The sequence below is a fragment of the Mus musculus genome, chromosome 4, assembly GCF_000001635.26.
Source record: "Mus musculus strain C57BL/6J chromosome 4, GRCm38.p6 C57BL/6J".
NCBI lineage: Eukaryota > Metazoa > Chordata > Mammalia > Rodentia > Muridae > Mus > Mus musculus.
Window position 1 is genome coordinate 102844863 of NC_000070.6, and position 12409 is coordinate 102857271.

The following is a 12409-nucleotide window of genomic DNA, read 5'->3' on the forward strand; positions in this document are numbered from 1 at the left end:
GTTAAATAGGCTTATGGTGGAGTTGTTGGATTCCACCTCAGAAGAAGTAGTAACTGGAGCACTAATAGTACCTGCAAGTAGAATAACCCACCTTGTCTGTAAAGGCGAGGAATCAGGAACACTGGAGCAAATTAGTAGTAGACTTCTAGAAACACAACTAACACCAAAGCTACGTCTCCATCCCAAACTGAAGCTGGCCGTTATCTCACCAGGCATCATCAACCACAGACTCTGCTTGCCAGGACCACAGTCCACGTCCTGGATGCAGGACGTTGGGCAGGAGCTGGACGGTGATAGTTGTCTTGTTATTGCCATATTCCATTCCCCTTTGAGTGCAAAAGAAATGAATGGAAGAGTTCAATTATTGGACCATTTAAAGGGCCACTGGTAGAAATGAGACATAAGGCCTTTGCAACTTTATGGCCCTAGAGCTTCTACAAATTCTCCTGTCTCCATCCAGGGTGAACACTACTGCATCTGGCTTTATACAGGTTCTGGGGACTCAAACTCAGATTCTCATACCTACACAGCATGTCCTTTATCCACTGAGCCATGCCCAGTGTGAACATGAGCTCCTCAGACAAGATCAAAGGACCAAGCAACGGAATAAAGTGTGTTTGTTTCTAGAAGCTCTGCACATACCTGACGAAGGAAAATATGTGTTCTCAGTAAATTCTCATGGAAACACCGTTCTTCACAGTGGAGGTCACGAGGAACACAAACGTGTAACTGTCTTTCCTTTGACATCACAGCATGACAGTGTCATGTAACAAGTTCACAGTAGAGAATAACACAATTGAATTGTTTTTTTAATCACAATCACCAAAAATTGCGTCAAAACATTTTAAATAATGAATGATTTTTGTTGTCATATGTCATTATCAAAGACCATAGGCCTCTTATGACAATCTACCTTTTACCTTTTTCTTTCCCTTTTTTTCTCTCCTTTTGCAAAATACCCTGGCCTGAACTCTTCCATATCTTTTCTATTACAATAAAATGCACATGACATACAGTTTTTCCTTTGTGTCGTTTAGCATACATAACTCATCTCATTTCATATACTTTCAATCCCTTGAATAAGCACCACCATCTAGATTCAGGATTTTCCATCATCAGAAAAAAGGGCCCCTGTCATTCAAGTCTCCTCATCCCCTCCTTCCAGCCAGCCCTGTCAACATTACTCTGATTTCTATGTTGTTGAATTTGCCTTTGCTGGGTATTTTCTATAAATAAGAATGAATAATAGGTGATGATGCTCTGTCATGGTGAATTAGTTAATCTGTTTTGGCTCCCGGTGGGTCTCACGCATGCTGCACCCGCCCAAGAGGTCTCTGTATTTGTGAATGAAAGATGTACACATGCCAGCTAATTTTGATATGCCTTGACTAGCTCAGTGGCTGGGCATTTCTAACCCTCCCCATGGCTAGCATACATTTCCCTCTGGTATTCCTGGCTTATCATCTTTTAAAATCTATATTTTATCTTTGCTGCCCTGTTACCTTTTGGGCAGACCCTGCCCCCATAGGGCTGCATTCCTTCTCTACCTACATTGTGGATGCTTTCTCTCCTGCAGCAATTTTTTTTGATATTTTATTTATTTACATTTCAAATGTTATCCCCTTTCCCAATCCCCCCCCAGAAAGCCCCTCCCATCCCCTGTCCTCCTGCTTCTATGAGGGTATGCTCCCACTCACCCAAACACTCCCTCCTCCCTGCCCTCACATTCCCCTACACTGGGGCATCGAGCCTTCACAGGACCAAAGACCTCCTTTCCAATTGATGCCTGACAAGCATATGGCTGGAGCCATAGGTCTCTCCATGTGTACTCCTTGGTTGGTGGTTTAGACCCTGGAAGCTCTGGTTAGCTCGTATTTTTGTTCCTCCTATGGGGTTGCAAACCCCTCCAGCTCCTTCAGTCCTATCTCTTAACTCCTTCCTCTGAGTCATGGCAATTCTCCTCTTCCTCCACCTTCTCCCCATCCCTTGTCTACATAATCTAAAAGTCCCTCCTCCATCTTCTGCTCAGCCATTGGCTGTATGGAACCCTTTATTATCACTTGAAGCCAGCTTGGGGCAGAGACCCTCAGGTCTGGAAGTGTGGCTTTGGGAGCCAAATTAAGACAAAGCATTAGAATCAATTTCCAACAGTGTTCTATGTGTATCTGCCTTCAGACATTAAGATGTTTTAAGGTCTATGTTATAGCAGATATCAGCACTTAATTCCTTTCAAGGCTGAATAATATTCTATTGTATATATATAGCACATTTCATCTGCTCATAGGGAAATATTTCATCTTTATTTTACTTAATAATATAAACTAAACGATGAGACGTGTTTAGAGGTTAAAGGTTTTTTTTTTTCCATTTTTTATTAGGTATTTAACTCATTTACATTTCCAATGCTATACCAAAAGTCCCCCATATCCACCCACCCCCACTCCCCTGCCCACCCACTCCCCCTTTTTGGCCCTGGAATTCCCCTGTACTGGGGCATATAAAGTTTGCAAGTCCAATGGGCCTCTCTTTCCAGTGATGGCCGACTAGGCCATCTTTTGATATATATGCAGCTAGAGTCAAGAGCTCCGGGGTACTGGTTAGCTCATAATGTTGTTCCACCTATAGAGTTGCAGATCCCTTTAGCTCCTTGGCTACTTTCTCTAGCTCCTCCATTGGGAGCCCTATGATCCATCCATTAGCTGACTGTGAGCATCCACTTCTGTGTTTGCTGGGCCCCGGCATAGTCTCACAAGAGACAGCTACATCTGCGTCCTTTCAATAAAATCTTGCTAGTGTATGCAATGGTGTCAGCGTTTGGATGCTGATTATGGGGTGGATCCCTGGCTATGGCAGTCTCTACATGGTCCATCCTTTCATCTCAGCTCCAAACTCCGTCTCTGTAACTCCTTCCATGGGTGTTTTGTTCCCAAATCTAAGGAGGGGCATAGTGTCCACACTTCAGTCTTCATTCTCCTTGAGTTTCATGTGTTTAGCAAATTATATCTTATATCTTGGGTATCCTAGGTTTGGGGCTAATATCCACTTATCAGTGAATACATATTGTGTGAGTTTCTTTGTGAATGTGTTACCTCACTCAGGATGATGCCCTCCAGGTCCATCCATTTGGCTAGGAATTTCATAAATTCATTCTTTTTAATAGCTGAGTAGTACTCCATTGTGTAGATGTACCACATTTTCTGTATCCATTCCTCTGTTGAGGGGCATCTAGGTTCTTTCCAGCTTCTGGCTATTATAAATAAGGCTGCTATGAACATAGTGGAGCATGTGTCCTTCTTACCTGTTGGGGCATCTTCTGGATATATGCCCAGGAGAGGTATTGCTGGATCCTCCGGTAGTACTATGTCCAGTTTTCTGAGGAACCGCCAGACTGATTTCCAGAGTGGTTGTACAAGCCTGCACTCCCACCAACAATGGAGGAGTGTTCCTCTTTCTCCACATCCTCGCCAGCATCTGCTGTCACCTGAATTTTTGATCTTAGCCATTCTGACTGGTGTGAGGTGGAATCTCAGGGTTGTTTTGATTTGCATTTCCCTGATGATTAAGGATGTTGAACATTTTTTCAAGTGCTTCTCTGCCATTCGGTATTCCTCAGGTGAGAATTCTTTGTTCAGTTCTGAGCCCCATTTTTTAATGGGGTTATTTGATTTTCTGAAGTCCACCTTCTTGAGTTCTTTATATATGTTGGGTTTTTATAAAATGCAACATCTCTGGGCAAGCCACGATAGGAGAAATGGCGTTCATTCAGAGCCTATGACTTACAGCTGCACTATAGATTCAGGATTTATCTGCCACAACATTACTTAAGCCACCCCTCAAGCTCATTGCCTAAAGAGAAAATGCCAACTACATTTTCATATCTGTAAGATGGGCTAGTGAAATGGCTCAGTGCCAAGAATGTGCAATCAGGAGGACCTAAGTTCGAATCCCCAGCACCCATGTGAAAAAGCAAGCTTGCCTGTAATCCCAGCATTAGGGGGTGAAGATAGGCAGATACTGGGAGCTCTGTGGCTAGTCAGCCTTGCTGAAATGTCAATCTTCCAGATCAGTGAGAGACCTTGTCTCAAGATAATCAGTAGTAGGCCATAAAAGGAGACATTTGATATCCTCTTCTGGCCTCTGCATATACACTCACGGCACATGGATCCATTCACTAATGTGTATACAATACACACACTCACACGCACACACACACAAACACAAATACACACAAAATTTAAAGAGTGTTTTAAACAAAAAAAAAGGTTTACTTATTTATTTTATGCATGAGTCCTCTCTCTGCATGTACACCTGTCTGCCAGAAAAGGGCATCAGATCTTATCATAGTTGGTTGTGAGCCACTACATAGTTGCTGAGAATTGAACTCAGGACCTCTGGAAAAGCAGCCAATGCTGTTAACCACTGAACCATCTCTTCAGCCCCTTGTAAAACATTTTAAAGAGATAACATATGCAGCTGGTACCTGACCTATAGACAGGGACAGTTTTTGCTTACTTGCCCTGGAGTTTTGCATGAGCACCACCAATTCCTGTATCCATTGCTCAGTTTAATTATTCAGGAGCATCATACTCAGAGTTTTCTAAATAAGCATCTAACATCTTTTAATAGTATATCTCTTTAATGTTGTCTCTTCAGAACTTGACTGGCTTGTCTCAGGACACCAGAGGAAAGAACAGAAATTAAGTCAGATAGGGGGCACGCGCCAGCTCACCACAGCTCAGCTAAGACATCAGTTCTGGGGCTGCCCAGAACTTGGCCTTGACTCCATGGATTGAAAGGAACCCTTCTCACCTTGGACCTTCACAGCAGAGAAATCCTCTTGCTGTGGACCTCAGCACCTGAGAGGGGGAATTGTTTTTTAACTGAAACCAAATGTAACTTTTGCATGCTTCCATTCATGTGTGGAGGCCAGAGGATTGCTTGTGGGAGCTGGTTCTTTCCTTCCACCATGTGGGTCCCAGGGAATCAAACTCAGTTATTAAGATCGGTGGCAAACTTCTTTACCCTCTGAGCCATCTTGCTTACCCAGTGTTTCTTGAGCTTATTACAGTATGACACAAAATGTCTTTACCTTGTTATTCTGATAATATCCTGGATAACCGTTTCTCCTTCCTATGACTGTGGGGGCTGGGATGGGGGAGCTGCAGTCAGTTTTATTCTATGACTGTGGGGGCTTGGGTGGGGGAGTTGCAGTCAGTTTTATTCTATCTTAACATGAGTTTGGGGGACGGAACTTGTAGTGCCAGGTGAACGCCTCTACTCACTGAGCCATCTCACTGTCTTACTCCTCCTAGGAGAATTTTCCAAAATACTTTTTTGGAAAGTTCTCAAAAGGTGTGACTGACTGTACCTCATGTTTAGCAGAGGTGTTATGATTTTTTCTGCTTGGATCTTTAACAGATCCAGGAACATACAAATAGCTTACACCCTGCGTTCTGTTTTAATCAAAGTTCGCCTTGCACGTTCCTCATCTCCTCAAGTCTTGTTCCTGTCATGGAGGGATACAACTTCATTAATGCTTGACTTTTTTCCTGAAATGTCACATATTTGTGTGTTCCTTTTTATGTTCTATGTGTACGTGTATTCTATGTGTTAGAAACATGACTTTCAGTGACAAGGGAGCTCCGGAGGATTTTATGAGAGTGTGCGATTCTTTTGCCTCTTACTGTTACTTGCTTTGGTCTAAACTGAAGACTGGAAGCCCAAAGAGAACAGAGATGGCAGTGACCTCTGCAGCCAGAAGTGACGCTGTACAGACTCTCTGTCCCACAATTCTGGGTCTGGTGCACTTTTTCCTGGAAAATAGATAACTGGGACATTCGTAACCTGGTTCACACTGGCTGTTCTCCAAATGTGTTGGTCCAAGGCTTGACTGTCTTGTTTGCGAATACAGCATTACCTGGAATCTGAAAGCTGTGGTGTTTCTTGGACTGTTCTGGCGGACATGCTGTCTCTAACAGGGAGAGTTACCAATATAAAGAACTTGAAAATACAAGGTACCAATGGTTTTGTTATGTGGTCCTAAAGTCATCAATAGTGATTCAGGAGTAAGCAATCATTGTGAACCTACAGAGAAACTGGAAGCAGCAAGAAGCTGAAACCGAGGGTAAATGGTTAGAAGAAAACCAATGATTATGTAACCAGAGCATTTGTCCCTATGTGGGAATAAGACAGAATAGAGAAGGACCAGAGACTTTTAAAAAAGAGAATTACAAATGGGATGGGATGGGGGCGAGCATTCCTAAATATTATGAATCGTTTGAAATGTCAGTCAGCTCCCCCTATAAACCCATCATGTGAAGAGTAATGGAGAATAGTTTTGTGTGGGAAATGGTTTTTAAAAAGAGCATTGACATTTTAAAGACCTAAACACCTTAAATAGAATGACTATTAAATGCAAAAATCGAGCTGCACAAAGACATTTTGGAAACTATATTTGAGTAGTATCCTTAGAGACAACTAATGAGTGACTCAGAGAGTCTTGGCTGACTCACAGGTCTTGAGAAAGATATCAAATGCCTGACTCAGTGGTTGTGCTTTGTACCAAACAAATCCTACAAATATATATATGTATGTATGTATGTGTATATATATATATATATATATATATAGAGAGAGAGAGAGAGAGAGAGAGAGAGACTGGCTTTAAAGTTTCAGTAGTCCCCCTGTCTCAGTCTCCCAACTGCTGAGATTATTGGGCTAAGTCACCATGCCCAACCATATCAGATTTTTCTTTTTAAAGTTCCTATCTCTCAATACAGCTTTCCCCAAGGCTCTGATTGTGGGACCACTTGCTATCATAAAATAGCACTTGCTGACATAGAAAGGTCAGCTGCATGTATACCTGTGGTGCATGTAGGAGATACGAAGGCTCAACCGGTCCTTGTTGGAGTAAGAATGGAGCCCAAACTGTGGTCCATTCACAAGAATGAAAGAAGGGAGACTTCTTCCACTCTTAAAAGATGGGCAGTCAGATGGGGGTGGGGTGGGCATACAGGCTAACCAGACAGAATTCTAGGCTGGGAGGTGGGAGCTCACAGTCACCAGAGAATCTGAAATTTCAGATGAGTGGCACCACTAATGTACGATTCACACAAGAGCATCACTAAGACTGGTATAGGTCCTATCGGCATGCAGTACTGGGGCCTGACCTCCAAGGATGAATAGCAATTCTGATCACTGACAAAATAAGCAGTGAGTTTCAACCAGAGATGAGGATGCTGCGGAAGAGATGCTGGAGTTGCAGTGTCCAGAAAATAGTTAATATCCCAGCCTGACCATGATACTGAAGATGAGAGAGGAATGTAGAGTGAGAGATGGGAAGCAGGGTGTGCATAGCTCTTCTCGTATGGCTCATAGTCTCTGCATTTCAGGACCCACCCTGGAAATGGCTATTCTAAGTCTGTGACTCCATTACTTGGCAAAGTCTTGATCTTACTGATGGATGACAGTAATCTAAGAAAAGCCTGTGATCTTTCCCAGGCACAGCATCCTTAGGCACAGCATCCTTCTGTTGCTTAGGAGTCTAAGAACCTCCCTCCCCGGGGCTCACAAACACCTGTTGGAACCTCAACAATGAATCACACTCCCATATTCATATGCATATGCATACGCTGACACTGCTCTATGCAAAGTTAAGAGCTATGTGGCAGCTTTCCTTATTCTCTTTAGCACTGGGGATTGAACCCCTAGGGCCTGGTCTGTGCCAGGCAGGTGCCCAACCACTGAGCCATGTCCTTAATACCCCTAGGCCTTATTTTTTCTTTACTTTTTTTTTTTTTTAAATCTTTGAGACAAGAAATCGCAAAGTTGCCCAAACTGATCTTAAACTCAGTCTGTAGCAAAGAAGGGGCCCTGGATTAGAAATGCCCCAGCCTCTGGGGCGCTAGAGCAGTGTCCACTGTACCAGGTCTGGCTGAACCTTCCCTGATACATTCACTTGCTCTGCTGGTTGTTTTCTGACCATTTGCTGTTTTGTTTTGTTTTGTTTTTTTAACCACAGGACTGAAAAAACGTACAAGGAAGGCCTTTGGAATACGGAAGAAAGAAAAAGACACTGACTCTACGTATGTACCTTAGAGTTTGCCCCACTGGCTTCAGTCTAAGTCACTGATGTTGGTTTAAAGAGGGCCTGCCCCAAAGGCTCTTCTGAGAGCGGATGCTCATTTGTTTGGTTTTCTGGGCTTTCCCCATTTCTGGGTCAACTGCCACTGTTCGTCATAGATACTTAGATTTGTGCCTTTAAAAGGTAGACATTATTCATCACAGATTCAAAATTTTTTATCATGTATTTTCACTGTCTCATATCTAGTCTGTTACTTCCAAGCAGAGGGGCAGAAAATGTGATTATTTCATTTGTAGAAGTAAAAAAAGAAAAACTAAAAAAACACCCAGTTACACTTCCAGAGCTATCTGTATGAGATCCCAAGAGAATAACATAATACCTATGTAGGCAGATTCACCCTAACACAACCCCTAGATGACACCCCAAAGCTCTTATTTGAGATCCTAAGACTGGGCAGGCAGAACCGTATGGACAGGAAGCTCAGTTCATTTCACTGCCAGAAAGAAACCAATGCCAAAACAAATATAGGCTTGCTTTGATGTAGCTAAGTGATCCTGCCCAAGAAATTGGACTCTCTGTGTCCCCCGGGAGAGTAGACCCTGGAGAGTGCTAGTAGCATAACACGTTCACTTGGTTCTTATTTAACCATATTGAGTGTTCATTTTGAAGCTGGCCCTGACACAAAATTTTAGTAACATCATCCCTGGCCGGGAGCATGGACTCTCGGTCTAGCTCAGTGAGAGGAGAGCAGCAGCAAGCAGCTACAGCTGGCTGTAAGGTGAACTGCAGGTCTGCGAAGGCCTGCCGCTCTGAGATTCCATTCGGTTCCATCAGAATGGAATCCAGCAGAATCCTTCACCCAGCGTACATGAAAAAGAACAATCTAGAAAAATCACAGCTATGTGTGAAGAGGTGAACACAATTCATTAGTTCCATCTTCAAGCCTTTAATTTTCACTTTAATTAAATATAAATCTTATCATAGGACAGTTAGCATTTTCTTGTGTCCTTCCATGCAAGAATATAAAATTGAGTCAATAAAGTATTACACAAATTAAAAAGTATTTCCTGCATCTAAAGGCACCGGGTAAAGTGCCTAGTGGGCTCCTTCATATTTAATAAGCATCAGCTCTGACGACTCTCCTGACTGGTATAAACTGGCAGTGATGAGTTCCTCGTGAGCAATTCCCATGGAATTTCAGAGAAAGTTGAAGGTAAGAAAGGCCACATTTGGCCTGATGCTTCCTGGCAGGAGGACATTGAGTCTAGCTTTCTAAAAGGTGAGGGGCTTTCTTTCACACAAATGGAATGAAAAAAGCAAAGGCAGAGAGGTGGGAAAGGTATCGGGCATCAGGACAGGGCCAGACAGTGTCACACGCCCGCGAGCCGTTGGTAAATGTGGTCTCGGGAGGCCAGGATGGAAAGTGGATGTGGTAAAACAGGAAGGGCCTTAAATCATAAGCTGAGGGCCATCCATCCTTGGCAGTGGGTCACCTTGGACCCCTGAAATGTAAACCAGAGATGTGAGGCACTGAGAAGGGAGCTTACCTTTCTGTGTAGATGCTAGATGTTAACTCAGTTGTTACAGTTGACGCTTCCTCTTTTGGTAAATATTTCTTGGAAATTACGTTTACTGTGGTCCTGAAGCAATTTCTAAATGATTAAGTTAGGAATATTTTTTTTCCTGAGCATCTAATACTTTATAATGCTTCTTGATAAGTTTGCCATTTTCTAAATATTAACCATCAAAATAAAATAACATCCCTTACTCTCCCTTGGATACCTGTCTGTGTTCTTGCCCCAGTTCAGTCAGGAGAGTCTTCAGAACTTGGAAATCATGCAGTTCGTTACTTGGCCTCAGTTTCCTTACCTGGGACAATGAGCTTTCTATGAGGTGACGTCCAGGTCCCCTAGAAGGCCACACACTGAGCAGTCGGCCACACCTGGGGGCGGGGGGGAGGGTGGCAAAGAGATGGAAAGGGAGAGGGAGAAGAAAAGAGAGTGGGAGAGAAAAAGAGAGAGTAGGAGGGGGGCTAAATGAGCCCCAGGGCAAGCTCAGCTAATTTGTATGTGGCCAAAGCCTTTCTTTCCCATTGCCAAGTCTATTAAAGTAAGTTATTCCTCACACCTTTGCCTCAGATGTCCCGTCTCTCTGAGGTCTTCTAATGAGGCATTACTTTATAGAGTCTCAAGTGTCTTTACTTAACTTCTCTTGAGTACAGAATTACTTACAGGAGAGCAAATTAATAACCTGGCTCCCCCCAACAGCGATGGCTAAAGGACAGGCTGTCTTGGGAAAGCTTTTGTTTTCATGAACCCCTGTTCTCAAATTGAATCATGGATCATACTTGGAGAAGGAACCATCCACACAAAAGGGTTCATAGAACGCTCGGGCAGTGTGCTGTCCCTCCAGCTTTAGATAATCCTTATATTAGCCTGCAATCAGTGAGACCTTGTTGGTGCCGGGCCTTTTTCAGAATTGTTGCAACCTGCTTAGGGTTGCTAGGCAACGCTAGGGTAGCAGCCAGCATCAACTTCAACTGATTGAACCTCCTCAGAGAGAGTGGGGCAAAAACCAGAGCTTCCTGATTTGATCATCATTAGAGAGGCTGATAGAGAGAGGAAGGGAGGGAGAGCCTTGCTAAGTGGCAGAATATGTGACTGCCCTGTTATCCTTCATTTTCACATAATTCAATAAGGTCAGTAACAATACCTCACTTCTAGAGATGAGACATCAGTGCCAGCCGGGGTTAGCAAGTTGCAGAAGGCCTTGATGTAAGCAAGGCTGAGAACAGAACCCTGCTCTAGAAAAGACGGGAAAGATCTGTAACCCAGACAGACCATTAAAGAGAAATGGCAACCGTTCCAGGAAACCAACATTTAAAATTAGAGGCCACACAAAGATGATGAATAACGAGGTTTAAAATAGAATTTATCCAATATAAAGTATCTCATTAAGAAAAGAAGAAAACTTATTAAAATGAAATACAGGTCTAAGGCTTGATTGGTTCTCTTATGGAATGCAGTATAAATTTGGCATTGTGTAGAAAATGGCGAATTAAAAGCTGCCTCTGTGTGTCCTGGTGAAGAACCCGTCTGTCTAATTCTGAAAGAGAAAGAATAGAGAAACGTCAGAAACTCACAGAGGGGATGGTAGGGCAGCTGGAGAGTGTGCACAAAAGGAAAGAAAGGCAGTATATAGAAAGAAGCAAAAGCCAACGAGATCCACAGAATCCTCCGACTGGAAGCAGCCTGAAGCAGCCATCAGCTAGCACCCACACACAGAGAGCTGCTTTGAGTCACCAGCGGGAGCCTAAAGCTGCAGTCTTCTGCAAGCACGGCATGTGGCTGTCCCGGAGAATGTGTGGAAGACCATAGATGAACAGCAGCATGGGAACACAAGAACTGTGCTGACCCAGGCCCGGTCCTGCCCAGCCCGTGAATGCATTTTCAGACTTTGTGGGTCACTCATCAGGGAAGGGGCCAGGAATCACAAAGGAAAAGAATGTCCAGCCACAGAGGTAAACACAAGCCTGCCAGCGCCCCCTCAACACTAATGCCTGAATGGAAAGCAGGCTTTCCAAGCACACCGGGAAGAGATGGGATTAGATGGCTTGCAGCCCCCATCGTCCCCCATTAGGACATTCTAACAGAAAGCTGTCCCCAGCACAGACGCTCACTCACTCACAAGGGGGGACATCTAAGTCCAACTTGTCTGGATCACTGAGAACAGGACCTCACTCCCCATCTGTAGGGACAGCTACAAGAAAAAAACTAACAAAGGAATGGGGGCAGCCATGTTATCCCACCTAAGAAAAGTACAAGCTAGTGGTATACTTCCCATTTCATTTTAATTTTCTTTGTTATTTTAATTCACACCTTTTCATCTCTCTTATATAGTTCCTTTTGGTCTGAATCTTGCCTGAACAGGCTTTTCCATCTCTTTTCCTGAGTCTCTTCCTTTGTATTTTCTCTATTAGTCCTCACACTTCTAACTCACATACTGGGGCTCTCCCATAGCTCACATCGCTCCCTGAAGATCTTCCCTCCTCCTCCTCCTCTCTTTTCTCTCTTCCTCCTCCTTCTCTTCTTCTCTTTTTCCTCTTCCTCCTCTTTCTCTTTTTTTTTTTTTTGGTGGGGGGAGAGGGTTGCTTGTTTTTCAAGACAGGGTCTTTCTGTGTAGCCTTGGTTGTCTTGGAACTCACTCTGTAGACCAGGCTGGCCTCAAACTCACAGAGATCCACCTGCCTCTGCCTCCCAAGTGCTGGCATTAAAGACGTGCATCGTCACCACCAGCTCCTTTTACCTAACTATTAACTCTAGCAGC

The 12409-nt window shown here is 43.7% G+C and overlaps 1 protein-coding gene across 31 annotated transcripts in view; it reads left to right on the plus strand.

Annotated features, from left to right (window-relative positions):
• Sgip1 (SH3-domain GRB2-like (endophilin) interacting protein 1) overlaps positions 1 to 12409 on the plus strand; it is a 236125-nt gene that overhangs the window by 103561 nt on the left and 120155 nt on the right. For all 31 annotated transcript variants that reach the window (XR_003955025.1, XR_376359.4, XR_376365.4 and 28 more), the window contains one exon: positions 8021 to 8084. Coding sequence is in view for 12 of the 31 variants with exons in the window: in NM_001285852.1 (NP_001272781.1) it covers positions 8021 to 8084 (64 nt within the window). In the remaining 19 variants the exon portion in view is untranslated. The remainder of the gene's footprint in view (positions 1 to 8020; positions 8085 to 12409) is intronic.